General features: G+C 37.6%; 2 protein-coding genes across 3 annotated transcripts in view; one reads left to right on the top strand and one right to left on the bottom strand.

The window, feature by feature from the left end:
• LOC309571652 (pinopsin-like) overlaps positions 1-8453 on the top strand; it is a gene marked incomplete at both ends in the record, with an annotated part of 79231 nt that extends 70778 nt beyond the window's left edge. Inside the window, one exon of the mRNA XM_082279346.1 lies at positions 8226-8453. Coding sequence (XP_082135472.1) covers positions 8226-8453 — 228 coding nt within the window. The remainder of the gene's footprint in view (positions 1-8225) is intronic.
• The window catches only part of ST6GAL2 (ST6 beta-galactoside alpha-2,6-sialyltransferase 2), a gene marked incomplete at both ends in the record, with an annotated part of 45422 nt that continues 35284 nt past the window's right edge, over positions 6287-16424 (bottom strand). For both annotated transcript variants that reach the window (XM_082279345.1, XM_082279344.1), the window contains 2 exons: positions 6287-6555; positions 16138-16312. In XM_082279345.1, coding sequence (XP_082135471.1) covers positions 6287-6555; positions 16138-16312 — 444 coding nt within the window. The remainder of the gene's footprint in view (positions 6556-16137; positions 16313-16424) is intronic.

The raw sequence follows: 16424 nt of genomic DNA on the forward strand, positions 1-16424 counted from the left end.
TCTTCTCCAGGCTGAACAATTCTAACTCTCTCAGCCTTTCCTCATAGAAGAGTGCCCAAGCCCTCTGACCTCTTTGTGGGCCTCCTCTGGATTTGCTTCAACAGGTCCACATCCTTCTCATGCTGGAGGTCCCAGATCTGGATGCAGTACTCTAGGTTGGGTCTCACCAGCGTGGAGGAGAGGAGGAGAATTGCTTCAACAAGTTCATGCTGCACTCAAGATAGCAAGTTGAATTAATCATCCTGAGATATGAGTCTTTCAGCCAGATCACAACAGGCAAGCTAATAATGCAGATAAACCGACCAAAATGCCTGTATGAAGTTTGACCTCTCAAGAGAATTATGCCCCTAAGAACTACTTAAGTGAAACACAACTGGCTAAAAATGATAAAAGGTACCTCCAAAAAAGGCATGTTGTTGAAAAAAAGGCAGTGCAATTTTGGGAATAAGCCTGAAAATGAGTTGCCTCCAAGGCTCTCTGAAATACTATCAGAAAGGTAATGTCACACCTCCGATAGCTGTCCCTGCTGAAGAATAGTGTGTACAGCAAGATGTCCTCTGTGCCCCACACAATATAGTTCATGCATTTCCACCTCTTACTGAGGTACAGTTTGAATGCAGTGACATAAGAACATCCTCTCTGATGTCACTGAGAGTGAAGCTGACTGGACATTTAATAGACACAATACAATTTTCTTGTTCGTTTTTTAAATAGAAAAAGCGAAGTTGCCGGATTTCGAAAGTATCAATTAGTTGTTTAATTTGTAGATCCCAGCATTCAGTTTATCCTCTAGTGTATCTCACTGATGTGAGTTTTCTGAGAGGTGTTACTTGTGTATCATGACAGTAACTAGCCCCTCAACACTGCCTGTTCAGGAGGTGGTGCAATACACAGGATAAGCTGCATGATTACTGCCAGGAGTGGACACAATGGCAATCCAACTTTTAATGGATGCAAGCAGGCTTGTAGTGATTGAGTTATACAGTACGTCATCACAGACTGAACGACAAGTTACATTTTGCCTTTGGTAAGTTGTTTTTCATTTTAATTAATAATTTATTAAAAAGTCTGTTCTTTTCCGTTAAACATGACACTGGATTCTTTAAATGGGTGGCACAGCCATTTAGATGAAATCTACCAGGATTTCAAGTACAGCACCAACTCATCAGAGCATGAACTCCATAGAGGGCTTGGCAATGACAAGAAATTTACTGCTCAGAAATTCACTGAGCAGTGTGGTGAATATATTCTCCCAGGGAATCCTAGCGCATCTGCTCGGGTACACATCTTCACTTTAGAATAAAACTGGCTTTATAATATTTGCCTCTTTTCTGTAGTTTACTGTGATACCTCCTTGTCAGATTAGCTGTCCATTTCCATTTGAGATTTCAATGAAATTGTGGGCAGAACTGACAGGCACCTTCCCCTCTTTTGTTCCACCTGCAGCTCAGTGAGATTCATTTATGGCAATATGAACAGACCAGCACTCCTAAACAAATGAAAACAAATGTTTTATTTACAGGAAAAAATCTGTACACTGTGTATACATAAAAATATACAAAATCATAATAGAAAATATAAAAAGTGTTAAAATGTATACAAACACTGCTTAAAAATGTGACTCCTGTAAAATCTTAAGCTTTGTTATTAGAGTACACATTCATTTAAAAAAATCATCATACAAAATAATTCTCAAAGCTATTAAAAAAGTACACAGTCTATATTTGAATTGTTCAATGACTACATATTTTAAGAGTGATGAGATGATATGAAAAAAAGTAAGGCTTTTACACACAACTCTTATTTCAAGAACAAAATTTTGAATCTGATTGCTAAGCCAGAGAGAAGACATCTGCAGTGTCAAAATTCATTAAGTGGTTCAGGTATGCCCAGACATGGGATACTTTAAATTTCAAACAGTTAAATCAGGTATTCTCCTTGTGTGTGAGAGGATAGATGCTGGGAAAGATTCAAATCATTTTAACAGCAGGCTTCTGAATTACCAACTTCAAAGCAGAATTTCATTTAAATATGCATCAACTTTAGAAAGCGTGAAGGGAAAAAGAGTAACCATTTATTGTTGCAGTCAATGTATTTAATACTCCTTTCATGGTACATTTGTGTCACTGTCCAAATGGCATTTTCCATCCTTAAAAACTTCTGAAGAAAAAAGAAATTAAAAGCCCCACTATGTTTTGCTCCACATGTGTTTTGAACTCCTGTTTAATTCAATCAGTCTCTAAAATGACTGTGTTCAGTCTGTGCAACCAGTGAGTGTACACACTTATCTTCATTAAAAAAAACCCAACAACTCTTTTGGTTTTCCTGATTTGGCAAGAGCTCTACAGCAACAAGTTCAGAATTTGGGTATCTTCACCAAAGAAAGTGTCTTGACCAAAGACAGGCAATGCTTACATTAAATTTGTACAGTGAGATTGTACATTAGAGTGTTTATACCACCCCTCTCTCTCTCCAAAGGTACATCAAGGTAATTTCACTGAATTTACCAGAGTTTCTACAGCATAAAACTGCACAATAAAGTAAAAAAAGGTGTAGTAGTTTAATCCAAGGAAGGAATGAGCTAGGAGTTTATGCTGAGGTAACCTTTAGAACTATAGAGAATGGAACAAGTAATTATTATTTTTCTAGCAAAAAGATTTTGGCTCAAAATGAGGCAAAATATTTCTTGTTTTTTTCTTGATTAAACAAAAGAATACCTTGATTTAACCATCCAAAACTGAATGCATAAAATGATAGAGCACCACAAGTCAGAAAAGTTACGGAATTCACAGTGGGGAAAGAAGAGCATAATTGAATTCAGCATAAACTCAGCGCATTTCCTTAAGCTGCTGCTGTGTTTCTGGTTTGTTTCAGTTAACTTTAACTGTTGTCCACAGCACCAGGGCACAGAAATGAGGCTCGATAGTGTTTGAAGGCAACTTGTTCCTACTTGTCAGTAAAACTCCATAAATTTAAAGCCTACAAGTGCGAAGGAGGCTCAGGGGCCCAATAGCAGAGGCAATTGCTTGGCCGATGATGCAACTCACAATGCACCAGGTTTATACAAACCTCTCTTGTCTAGGTGCTGTCCCACTCTGTGTGTGACAGCCACATGGGAGAGCTACGAAGCCATGCCTGTATCTTTTCCCCAAAAAGCCCCATGATCTGGGTGAGAAAATGCACTTCCTTTCACATTGCTGTATTTAACAAACAGATCTAAAACCAGCACTCTCACCCATTATTTTTAGAAGATGCGTGGTTCAGTGTTATTACATATTGACTGTTTTAAATTTACTGAATATAGTTCTTTGCAAACATTTCTCTGCCCTCACAAGGCATGGGGAAATGCCCATTAATGTAAAAACACTTGAAGGGCTCTTAAAAAAGCCAGCAATACCAATGCCACAGAGAGTAAGAAGTGGTGAGAGGAACATCTCTGCAGGTCCTTTATGCTTCCCGTTTATTTCTGCCCCTTCCTCCCTTATAGCAAGTGGAGGGGAGCCCTCAACTAACAAACACACTTGTGCCAAAAACTGAAGGAGGACAAGACAAGGTAGGAGAGAAAATGCTCTTTAAGCAACCACAAGGTGTTTGAACAGGCAGACCAGTAAAACATCACAGTGGAAACCAGTGTTAGAAAGCCGTGCCAGGCTCATTTTTTAAAGGTGGCATCACGGGTTGGTCTTCCTCATCTGTGAGCAAGCATTTGCAGCACAGCTCTGCAGCATCTTCTGAGGTGATGGTGCTACAGCACCCACATTTGCACTTGTGGAAGGAGGACTGATTGCCATATAAGTAAGGATATGGCAAAGAAAAAATTTTGGCTGCAAGGGCTTGAATGTGCAGTCCAGTGAACGAAAACTATACTATAAAAGTTCATTTTATAACATCTCGGACCTGGTTCTACATTGGTATATAAATGATGTACTATGCTTAGCACTTGTTACATGAAACTTTATAATTTGCCTTGCTCTGTATAATCAATAGCTCTGTTGATTATTCTGACAAATTATTGAGGGAATAAATAATACTACATAATCCTGCTGTAGGTGGCTGAGCAATGCCGTTAGTATTCTTCTTCTGTGAAAATCAAAGTTAAAAGTTAGTGGTTGCAGGCCAGTCAAAGTGATTTTTTTTCTTTTTCTTTTTGGAACTCTAGAATTTCCTGCTTATTGAAAAGTAGCATATTCACTAGTCTTAGAAAGCTAAACTCTCTTCCTTTATATTTATGTTGTAGCTAACCCAGGGTACAGCAGAGAGAGACGTTTGATTGCACTGTTCAGACTGCTTATGTTTAGCAAACAGGGTACCAAGCATACGGAAAAATAGATTAGTTCTATGTAGGCTATCTATTCTCCATGCATTTAAATAACAATGTTATTAACTGCAAGAATAAAAGTTGCCACCAGACATAACATTAAAAAGAAATTGGTATGGACTATATCCAGAGTCCAAGGCTAGTATGAGTAAAACCTATTAATTTTGATATGTACCAAAATGCCTTATGGACATAACTATCCATACAACACAGAAGTACAGTTATTAGATCATCCACAAATAATTGCTGTCAACAAGAAGAATCTTAAGATCATCATAAAGCCCAAAAAGAAGGCTAAGTCCTATGTGAGACATGTATTCTTCATTTTGAGGAAGGAAAATAATCCTTCCAAAAGATCCTTCCAATAATGCTTCCCAAAGAGCTGAGTGAGAGAAAAAGGATTTTGTGACAATACTTACAATACAATTGAAGATGAAATAGTCATTACTATTGTTTGCTTTTTTTTTTTTTTTTTTTGGCCTTTCTGGCAAAAGGCTTTTTCCTTAAGTCAAAACACAAAAAATACTTCCCACCACAACCAGTCAGCTATTCTTTTCAATCCCTCTTTGATCTATCTGCTTTTTTACTGGATGGACACGAGTAGGATATAGCTGTGCTTTTGTGTACATATATTCCTGCTGAATTTGGTCTAAAAGAAAAGACAGTCAGATGGGGAAAAAAACAAAACAAAACAAAACAAAACAAAAAACTGGGAAAACCCACTCCAAACCATTAACCTCCCACCACCTGGAAAATCTGAAGTCTTGGAAAATATGGAAAATAATATTTTAAATATATTAGCAATTAGGTAGACTTTTACAAGTACCTTAAAGAATATTGTCCTTGTGTGTTATGAATGAAAATATCAAATTATCTCCAAATGCAATCCGTAGTCAGGTTTTTTGCAGGCATGACAGCTTTTCTGGGTTATAGTATTTCAAACATTAAGTAAAAAATGCTGATATCATCTCCTGTTGTCAGAAAACTCCTCCTATCTGAACAGCAAGAACTTGTGAACAGTGACTTTGATTCAGATACCAATGAAATACCTAACAAATAATGTCTGTGTTCCTGAATGCTATCTTTGTTGACAAGAAGTGAGTCCCCTCTATGCTTGCTTTCAGTGTGATGGGTGAATGCTCCACAGCCTCCCTTGGCCTTCTCTGGATCTTTTGTATCTGTGCAGACTGGGGGAAGGCAGCATTTCCATCTCACACCTTGCTGAGAGTCAGGGAAAGTTTTTCTTCCTAATCAGGTTACAAATGTATTCTTTTTTCTCTAAAGAAATGAGACATTTCTCTCTTTGCTCTTCAGTCAGTGTGAGAATGGGAGACTGGCATCAAAAATACATCCAAGTAGTTTAACTGGTTTAGCTGTGTACAGCCACCCCCACCACATGTACTTCAGGGCCACCCTAAGCCCTCGTTCAGCTGGAGGCCTGGAACTGAGCCTGCCTAGGAACAGGCATTAAAGTTTACTCGAGTGAATGACTGCACAGCTTGGAGTAGCAATTACTTCATTCTGGGAGAGTGTGAAAATCCCATGAAGCCACAGGAAATGCTGCATTGTTCAACTGGTCGCTCTCTACATACATGAACAATAGAGGCTGTTTCACAATGCCAGGTTTGAAATTAAATAAATTCATTTTAAAAAATTACAGTCTAGCATATGTGGCATGAGACCACAGACAAATTCTGACAGTCACACCAACAACAATACATTATATTTCTGCCTAAGTATGTCCTTTGCACCTTCATGAGCTAAGCCTTTGCTTTTTTTTCTGTTAACTATTTGCAAAGCAATAATAAATACTCAGGCTCAGAAAAGAAGTATTTCTCATGCCTGCTACTTAATTACAATTTATAGACTCAAGACTAGATTGGTCTAAGATAGTTTTTCAAGTATTCTCTTCTTGTTTATAGTACGACAGTAGTACCTTATTGCACATTGTTTCTGAAAGACCTACTTCTACAAGTGTGGGAAATTATTTTGTTTGGGGCACTTGACAGCTTTGAAACCTGGCAAAATGACTTTCCCCTTGCGGTACAGATCATCCTGCAAACCTTTGTTCATCCTCTGCACCAGCAGCTTCTCATAGAGCAGTGGATGGTAGGCCCCTAAGGTACAAGCTGCATCGTAGTAGAGTTCATGGTAGTGACACAGGTCAGTCTGTCGCACTGAAGGGATGTATTCGTACACGTGCACTTCATTACACATGGACATCATGATGAGGATACCTGCAACAAGGAGTGAAACAAAAGTGAACCACTAGCTTTCACTTTTCTCGCAGAAATTTCCCTGCAATCATCCAACCTATTTTTTCTTTCCTGCTTTTCTTTGCTGTGCACACCGTAAGTATTCTGTAAAATCATTAAGTGAAGCAGTCATTCCTTCTATTTGAGCAGCTTTCACTTGTCCCTGATACATAAAGATTGCGGTCTCTGTAGAGTCAACAGGGTAGGACAACAGTCATAAAGAAACAGTGACAAGCCTATAAAGGGCTTGCATATCACCATCAGCCTCCTGATTGAGAAGACTGCTCTTTCCCACCTCCCCCCATTTACTCTGTGGACTGTCCACAAAGCAACCCCCACAAGAATCCTTGAAACATCTCCACCTTATTGCAATGTTAGTCTTTCTTAGTCTGAAATTGAACCAATTCCACTTTTCCCATCCACTTGCTTCTCTCTAAGGAGGAAGACCTAGCCAAATACATGCAGAAGGGCACATAAAGAAACATCACCCATGTGGTGGTGGCACAGAAGCCCACAGCTTCAGACAATTCTGTGAAGAGTCTCATGGAGAGATACCAAAGATGAACTCCTAGAGCAGTGTTGTCATAAGGAAAAGCCCCTGACCACCTCCTGCTCAGCAAGGAGTAATCTACAAAACGCCAACCCATTTTTTTCTGCCATGTGCCAATGGCACACTATCATCAGCACTGCCAATTGTGGTCTTTACAGCCTTGAAACAAGAGAAATATTGCTATGGCAGCTGCATACTTTCAGATGGACTAATACCAGATAATGATCAACAACATTGCCTTAACTACAATACTTTCACATCAATCACAGCTCCTGGAAGCCTTTTCTTCTTCACAAAGCCATGCAAAAGGAAAGTGACATGAAGGAAGTTTTCGACGCCATTTATTTTTTTAAAGATTTCACTTAAAAAATCAATTTGTGTAGAAAATGTATTGAGGCACTTGTAACACTACTGGTATCCCTATCTGTTGAGTAGGACTGTCAGCTCTCAGAGGAGGTAGCTGAGTAACTGTGCTCACTTGGCACTTACAGATGAGAACTGATACAAGTGTTGCTTGGGGTTTTTTTCCTGCACAACAGCTTTGGCATCATCAAAGGTGTTTTGGGTAGATCTCAGAAGTGAAATGAATTAACATAAAAAATTATTTTGGTTTGTTAATTAAGCAAAGCCATTTTCTGAAGTTTAGTTTACAGTTTGGGAATGCAAAGATTTCAATGGCTTGCAAATGAAAAGAACCCCATGTTCTCCCTGCTGTGTATCATTACATTATCAAAATGACTTTTCCCTGCCTGATGTGTGAAGTAACTGAAAACCAATTACTTCTGTGATTAAATTTTCTTTTATCATAAATTAAAGGTTCTGAAAATATTTTATAATTGTTCTACAGCTTTACACTCTACAGAATCTATAGTCTTAGAAAAGCTAAGCATATCAATTCTGAAGTTCACAAATTTGAGTGAACTTTAGTCTTAAGCAACCAGAAACACATATTCATGGTGAAAAAATATTTAATCCCTAATTGGACAAAAAGTACAAGCTTAATAAACCAAGTTTCCTTGCCTTGAAGATGTTATAGAGATGCTCTGAATTGTAATCTGCCAAGCAGCTATGTCTAGAATTGTTTGGTTTTTTGTTGTTTTAGTTTTACAAATGCTTTCGTCAGCTTTTCCACTGCCAACCTCCTTCCTCCACTGATGGAGAGCCCACCTGCCATTCCAAGGTAACCGTTTTCCAGCTGGATCACAGAGCGGATGGTGGAAACCTGTGCAATAATGAACCACATCCAGAAACAGACAGTAAAATCACTTCTCTCCTGTGCTCAGAGCCAAGCCTGGAGCCAATTTCAAAAGCTATACCACCAACGTCTTAGGAAAACTGGCTCTGATTGAAAGTAGAAGCCTTAACCAAAGTGCGTTTTATTTCACTGCCACATTACCAAGACAACTATAAAAGTAATAAAGGAAGTTGCCGTTTGTGGGATAGGAGGACTGTCCAGACAAAAATTGTGACCCTTAATATCAGAAAAATAGCCAATTAACGGCCAGGTATGGTTCAACCATGATAAAATTTTAAGCAATATCATTGACTTTCCTGTAAATTAGTTAATGGAGGACTCAGAAGTGGCAAATTTTAGTTTCTAGTTATCGGTGGTTCAATGTCCTCCAGAATCAATCTAAAAGGCACACTGGGCTATCTGGTTTAGTTCTTTACCTTTCCTGCCTGGTTCCATCCACACCACGTCTTGGCATTTCAGTCTAGATTGCTCACAAATAACCATAACTTCTACTCACATTTTTTTTCATGCTGGACAATGATGTTTGGCAGGAGGAAAGACAGTGACTTGGCAGACTATTTTTTGAGCAGTAACAGCTTATTTATAGCACATTCTTGTGTTGAAGTCTGAAAGATGAGCTACAACAACAAGCAGAGATTACCATGTACAGAACTCCCTGCACTAGAGGCTTATCTGTCCTGGTGGAATCAGGAGCACCCCTGATACTTCCAGACCTTGTGCATATGTCAAATAATTACTTAATGTGCCTCTGGTGCAATTACCCACACCTGAGATAGTTATCAGAGTCTCCTTTGCTGTCAGCAGAAGAAAGTGAGCACTTTTAGGAAGCAGTACATGTCTCATGGATCATACAAGCCATTTCCCAGAAGTTCTTGTTTTTTTTTCTGTTGGCTGTAGGGGAAGCCTGAGTGACAGCATGGATAGTGTACTCCCAGTATGGGATAAAAATTTCACATGTTTAGGGCACTATGGGGCTCACAGCAATATTTAAGAGGTACCTATTTTTTGCTCTAATAAGTCTGAGGGTGACTAACACAAATCCAGACCTGCACTGGAAACAGCTGAAGTTAGGACACACAAGTTCTGCTTTCTAACTGACCCAGACATGGACCATAAACATAGAGCAATTTTATGTGCAAGGATTAAGCTGAAGTGAGATTTTTTTTTTTTTTCTCCAGAATTCATAGTATTAAGGTACGGGAATGGGAGTAAAAGCAGAGAATTACAAAGTATTTAGGGAAGACCAGTAGACATGCACAATTTAAGAAAATGTAAAACGTGCAAGGGAAAGCCTATAGGCTGTGTATAGCATCTAAACATCAAAAAGCTTTTTAGATCTTAAATATCCAATCCGTATTTCACATTAAGGAAAAAGTCAGGGTATCCAGGCTGATTTTAGCTTTGACAAACATAACTGGTGCTACCATGCATTCCAAACCACAACCAAAGATAATTCTGCATAGGCCACTCTAATCTACTTCCAACACCCTTGCTGGATTTTCCAAAGTCCCGTTTGAATTACAACTGTAAAAATGGAAAAATGCAAAATAATTCTGCCTGTAGTATGGCAGAACATTCAAAGGTGTGCTTTGTGAATGTTTCATAGTTGAATGGCGATGTTCATGAACACCCAACTGGACACCAAAAAAAAAAGTTAAAAAAAGAATTGCAAGCATAGAATACTCTTTTAAAAATACTATAAAAGATACTATTCCAAAGAAATTATGTGGTTGTAAGAGAAACAGTCAAATGCAACTTTGTTATAACAGTACAATAGCAGATGCTAAAACAGTTAAAGTGTTTTGAAATATTACATATTAGTATTTCAAAATCCTTAGAAAAGTGCGTTATCTCTTCTTGGCTTTTTGGTTAAGATCAAGTGTAGTGTAGTACTTTTATTTTTTTCTATTTGGCAAATATCTATGGTGTTAGGAAGTGTTGGGTATAGTTAAAATCAGTCCAATTGGCACAAACAAACCTAGCTTTTACAATCTGCACTGAGAACATTAAAACCAGTTATATGAAGATTAAATTCCTTGCATGGATGGTTTTTACAAATGAACATGTACTATGGATTCTAATCAAAAAAATGTTTTTTCTATTTGTTCCTGGAAATTTGAGTAATTCCAAAGGTTTTAATTTTCCAACATGAATACTGCATGGTATGATTAAGCTTTGTGGTTAGCACTCTAATTTAAAAAAAGAATGTTTTCTAGTTTAAAAATAAATAAAATAGTTTAATATACCTGAATCAACAGATGCTGTATGAAAGCATCTAGAATTGTAAGTGTAACTCAAACATTCATCAAGAACACAGAATCATTTTAACATAATGTAAAAGATGCTGCAAACATTTAAATAGACATAATCTGATTATTATACTCATAATGTCTCATTTCACACACATCGTAAATTCAGCTACAGAAAATAATTTAGCAAGATATACTAGTAAGTTCGTGTTTGATAATCTGTGTACTTAAAAGTATTACAAATAAACATAAAGCATTTAGAATATATAGTTTTCTATATGATAGTCTACTACTGTAGTCTCTCTTGATTGGATTACAGATACCACAGGAAGCTCCTTGAAACTGGGCAAAGTGTGCCTCAGTTAATCTTTGGAACATGCAGTAAAAGTAGTTCTGGCTTTTTAAAGCACTTTGTTTCTAAAAAACCGTTCTTTTACCTCGTTTAGTTCATGAACTATGTGAGAAATACTAACCACAAGAAGACCAAATTATTTATCAAGGAATTGTCACCAAATGGCCCTGTGCCTAAGCTTAATAATTTGTGTAATACTTGTCATCTTTGATGTATAGATACTAGCATTATATAGTAGACCTAGAAAATGACATATTTATAACTTGGTGAATGCAAAAAGCTCTACATTAATCACAGTAATATATTCTGTAATATGAGCATGGACTGGAAAATACTGACCAGAAATATAATGTAATTCTAAATGTATTATTTAATTTTGGGTGATACACTAGAATAATAAAGATTTTTTGATGTGATTTAAGGGGAAAATTTGCTCTTTTATGTCTGCATATTGGGAAGTGGGAGATACTAAAATTTCAGTGTGCTTTTTATTAGAGTAAGAATAATTTGAAGCTTCTGTATTGGAGGTATTATTTATTGGTGTGCTAATACTTGAACAACACTGAGCTGGAAAGAGCGTGCATTATTCTGTTCCTGTACCAACTGCTGGCAGAACAGCTGAAAAACAGCAATAAAGGCAACTCTTGAAATGTCTAATTGTTTCTTTCAGTTCATGAAAGTCCATTTTTTTCTAAGAGCTGGAGATCAGCTGCATACTTCTATGCAACACGCTCTCCGAAGCCATTTTTTTTTTGAGCTCTTTGTCGTACAATGACCTGCTAATGTTGCAGTATAATGATAGCCTTGCTTGTACTATTGTCTTGATGCATGCAAATGAAGATAAAAATAATGTTACTAACTATTAATGATGCATAACTGTTAAAACTGTAATGTCAACTGTAAAGCCTCAAACAGCATTTCCCTTCTCCCAGTAATAAAGTACACTGGGCTTAGTTATTTTGTGTTCAGTGGATTGTATGTTATGCTAAAATTTCCAGCACATAGCAAAACTACCACCTACACAGACAACCTAAAATGTAAGAATCTACACAGTTCATATTTTGATTTGAGAGTAAAAAAAACCCAAAACAACCCAAAGTACTGGAGTCACAGCTTTCATATAGCTTTTGAAAGATAGAAGTCACTGCTCTATAAGAGTATATAAATGTGAATTTCAATTAAAGTCACCTCTCAAGAGGTAAATTAGCAAAGTGTACTGATGGACTGTGGTAAGTAGGAATTTATAGAAAATCCACTAAGTAAACAGTGAACAGGAGAAAACTCTCCACAGAAAAGCCTTTATATAATCTTGACACTATTTAAAAGCCCCCAAACTTCCGAATGCTAACGTACCATCCATCCCATCCAGTGAACACAGAATGCTGTTCTTGAGATACTCAGCAGTTTTACTCTTGGTCTTCAGATGACAAAAATTTAAGGTCAGAATAGGCTGTTCACATTGGCTACCAAAGATGGTACAGGAACAGTCTTTTCTTACAGCAGAATGGTAACAAGCAGAGACTGACACTTTATATACTATCAGATTCAATAAAAACCTGAAATTTGTTATATACAGAAAGAAGGGAGGAAGACTGAGTTAATATTTTACAGTGAAAGACTGATTAACAGGTGACTTACTTCTGTTGCCAAAGGGTAGGACAAATCTTTCCCTAGGAACAGTGCTAATTTAGGATTTGCCCGTGGAATCCAAATCTGAGGTTTGGTGGTTGGATGCTTATATGTTTTCTGAGAAAAATGGCATAGATCCAAGTCCAAGATGAGATGTAAACATATCAATACTCATTTAGCAAACTTATATTTCAGCCAAATGTGAACCAACAACTTTAACTGTGAAAAGCCACCATGGCAATTGCCTAATGCTAATGCAAGATGATGAGAATACTGTGCAGATTTCTTTAGAAGCATGAAGGCAGCAGCTGCAAAAATGATGCAAAAATATGAAGGAATGGCTTCTCAAAGCTCTTATAAGGATTAAAATAGGAATATAAAGAGTAAGTGATTTATAATGAGGAGGGACATTAGCTAGGCTATGACATGCCATATAAGGCAAAGTTACAAGCCAGGGAAAGGCCATGGTGGTGTCTCTGGAAACAAACCAAAAACGACCCCCAGATTAAAATCAAAAGGTTGGTTTACCCTGTTGGACCTTTACCCACGAACTATCCCCCCCTCAACCAATCCTGCTCTCCCCATCCTCTCTTCTCCCCTCTATAGCTGGGACATGCACTGTGCTTCCTTCACCCCAGCCACCAGCTGTCAAATGTTACTGCCTCTCCTCAGCAACACTGAGCTGGTGCAGAGCTGATGTAGCAGGGTTTTAAGGAGGCAGGGAGTCCAGACAGAATTAATGCAGATATAGGGCACCCCATACCCCAAAGGAAGTGCAAAAACCATTATTTTCCCTAACTCCAATGCAGTGAAAAAAACAGGAGAAAAGTTCTACCTCTCGTCTCTCTCATTCCTCTAAAATCAAAGCACATGAGACTACCTCTTCCCCACTGGCCCCCTTTCTGAGAGATCTAATAATATTGTGACTTAAGTACTGTAACACAGTTATTAACGATGTTAAAAGATTCCCCTGACATCAGTCACTGTGGAAGGATGCTGACTCATTGCTGCAGAAGAACACCGTGAGGACACATTCCACCAACATCCTCCCTTTGGGAAGCTTCAGTTTCTTATAAATAGTGCTAAGAGGCAGAAATAGATACAATTGTCAGGTGAAAAATATAATTACTAAAGAAACTGTAAGACCATGCTAAAACATTCTTGACACTTGTGAAAGGAAACATTCTCATGTTTCCATGTTTTAATTTATACATTTATCCAATTTTGCAAACCGGGCCTACTGAAGGCTAAAAAGCTCAAAACAAAAGTGCCTCACTTGACACAGAATCATTTTTGTAACTTTTTCTATATGATTAGAATCATCATGGTCCATGCTAGAAATTGCTTAGATTCAGGAATATAATATATCTCTGTGAAAATTCAGACCCTGTATTTAACAACAGCTGATTTTCCTTCATATAGCTGTTTTAAGCACAATGGCATTTAGTAGTGTCATAAAAATAATTCAATAAATTATTTTCTCTTCTTGAAATAAAGATACTCATATTTTATGATGGCCATCACTTACTCAATCTTTCTACTAATTCTATAGGAAATAATTTTATAGATTTTGTAAGAATCAGGTAGAAGCTCAATATTCAGGATACCTCTTTCATACAGGTGCACTCAGTTGTGTCTGTCAGCTTCAGTTCCAACAGGATTATTTGACCTGAAGACCAACATGACTTTTCAGATTTCTGCCAAGCTGCATTATATTTTTATGCTTTATCTTGCTCTTTATGTCCCTGACAATATGCAGTTGCTATTTCTGGGCTACCTCTGTATTTAGATGATGTTACATGTGCAATGCATAGGCATTAATTCAATAAGGTTACCAAAACAGGAAGACTCTCCATAATAAAATAATTAAAATACATCAGAACAGTAGCTAGTTATGAAATGAGGTGGATATGACATCCAATAAGCTTGTCTTACTACCTTGTTTTTTTTAAAGTGAGTAACAGCATACCAAAAGCACTGCTCCTTGGAAAAGAACAATATAAATAAAATTCCCACTCGAGGAGAAGGCAGCAAATTTGCATCTGTACACAGAATATATTTATCTGTACAGCTTTTGTTGCTAAAATTTTGCTTGTTTAATGGTTGATATTTTCAAAGCTTTCTCTGCTTGAAGGATATTTTTTTGTCACTAACATTCAGATTTGGGATTGAAGATTGCTGTTCTATTCTCATAGTGAAATTAATTCCATTTCTTCAAATAAAGCTTTTGAAGTGTTTTTTATGTATGGTGAAAGTACAGATTGACAGCACAATGATCCTCTTCACTATTCTTACAATGAGCAGCTGTTAACCTATTTTTATCAACAACTTCATTGCTACAAGAAACACTTTTGCAAAATGTGAATGCAGCTGGTGAGATCATTCCACATGAGCTGTCTTCTCCCTGTGAATTTTTACAAGCAGGTTTCAAAAATATCTCACTTCAAGAAGTAACCAACTACCAAGCCCCCCTCATACAACAAACAAGGCCTCCTTTATTTTCCACTCATGTTCCAGTTATGCATAACCCACTCAAGGCATAGATGGGCATCTCCCAGACACCTTTATGTCATGCCTCTGGGAGCTTCTGCACCCTCTCTCAGGCCTTTGGTGTGCTCCACAGTATCCTAGGATGCCACTACTGCATATAGAACCCAAGATAAATGCTCAAAAGTGGTTTTCCCATATCAGATGCAATCTCAGGTGTCTTTGCTTTCAGATTCAGATACAAAGAAAAAAACCAAACCATTTTCTGACTGCAGCAAATACCTAGAACAATATCACAATGTCAGTGAGGAAAGGATGGAGTTTCCAAAGCGGAAGATGGTATTTGAAGCTCTACTGCCCTGAGTCCAGAAGTGTAACCAAAGATGACCCTGACTCAGCCTTGCCACTCTGACTACTTGCATCCTTTAGACACTCACAGTCAAGACCTGTTGTACATCAGATAAGTCGTTCTGCTGTATGAATTGTGGGCACAGTGCCAAATTATCCCCCAAGAAATACTAAGGAAGGACCAAAAAATGCAGTGAAACACTCTTGCTTCCAGTAAAAAAGAGAAGTGCTCAGACTGAGCGCTGGAAGCCCTTGGCCTATGTAGGCAATACATCTCAGCCTGCCACTGATTGCATCCTGTCTTTATGATTTGCTATTTGCTTTCACTTGTTGTCTGAGGATTCTCTGCTCTATGATCCCAACGAGGAACTTCAGAATTAAGTAGGTCCTCAACAGATAAATTAATGTGGAATAATACAATTCTCTCATATCTATATATCTATATATATATATATAGATATGCTTTTTATATATGGGATGCATACTATGGATGTGAACAGCAAGAAAGCAGAACATCAAATTCACTCAACTATTTTCTAGTTCTCATACTGTGTGTTTTTGCTAGTCACTGTTTCTGTATAGAGCACCAAGAACAAACAGTCCATATGTATGGATTCAATCCTCATGCAATGTATACATTTAAATTTTTGTTTTAATCTAACATGTCTGCTGGGACCATCTTTGATACACCTACCAATAAACCCTGAAGAAGGAGGGTTGGGCTGTATCTTCTCTTTAGTGTTCTCCTGAATGATGTCCCAGAGCTGCCATATAAACTTTGGATGGAGGATGTAGAATGGCTGGGTTGGATTCTTCCTGCGATGCTGTACGTAGGGAGTGAACAGATTGTAGTCTGGCTTCTTATACCACTGGGAGGAAAAAAGTCAGATGTTTTTTAATAGTATGAAACTACATGTACAACAGCATAAACTGGCTTCATTTGGGTTCTGCAGAACAGAAGCAAAGGTAGCAAAGCAGCCT

Source organism: Coloeus monedula, assembly GCF_965178545.1.
Source record: "Coloeus monedula genome assembly, chromosome: 3".
Classification (NCBI taxonomy): domain Eukaryota; kingdom Metazoa; phylum Chordata; class Aves; order Passeriformes; family Corvidae; genus Coloeus; species Coloeus monedula.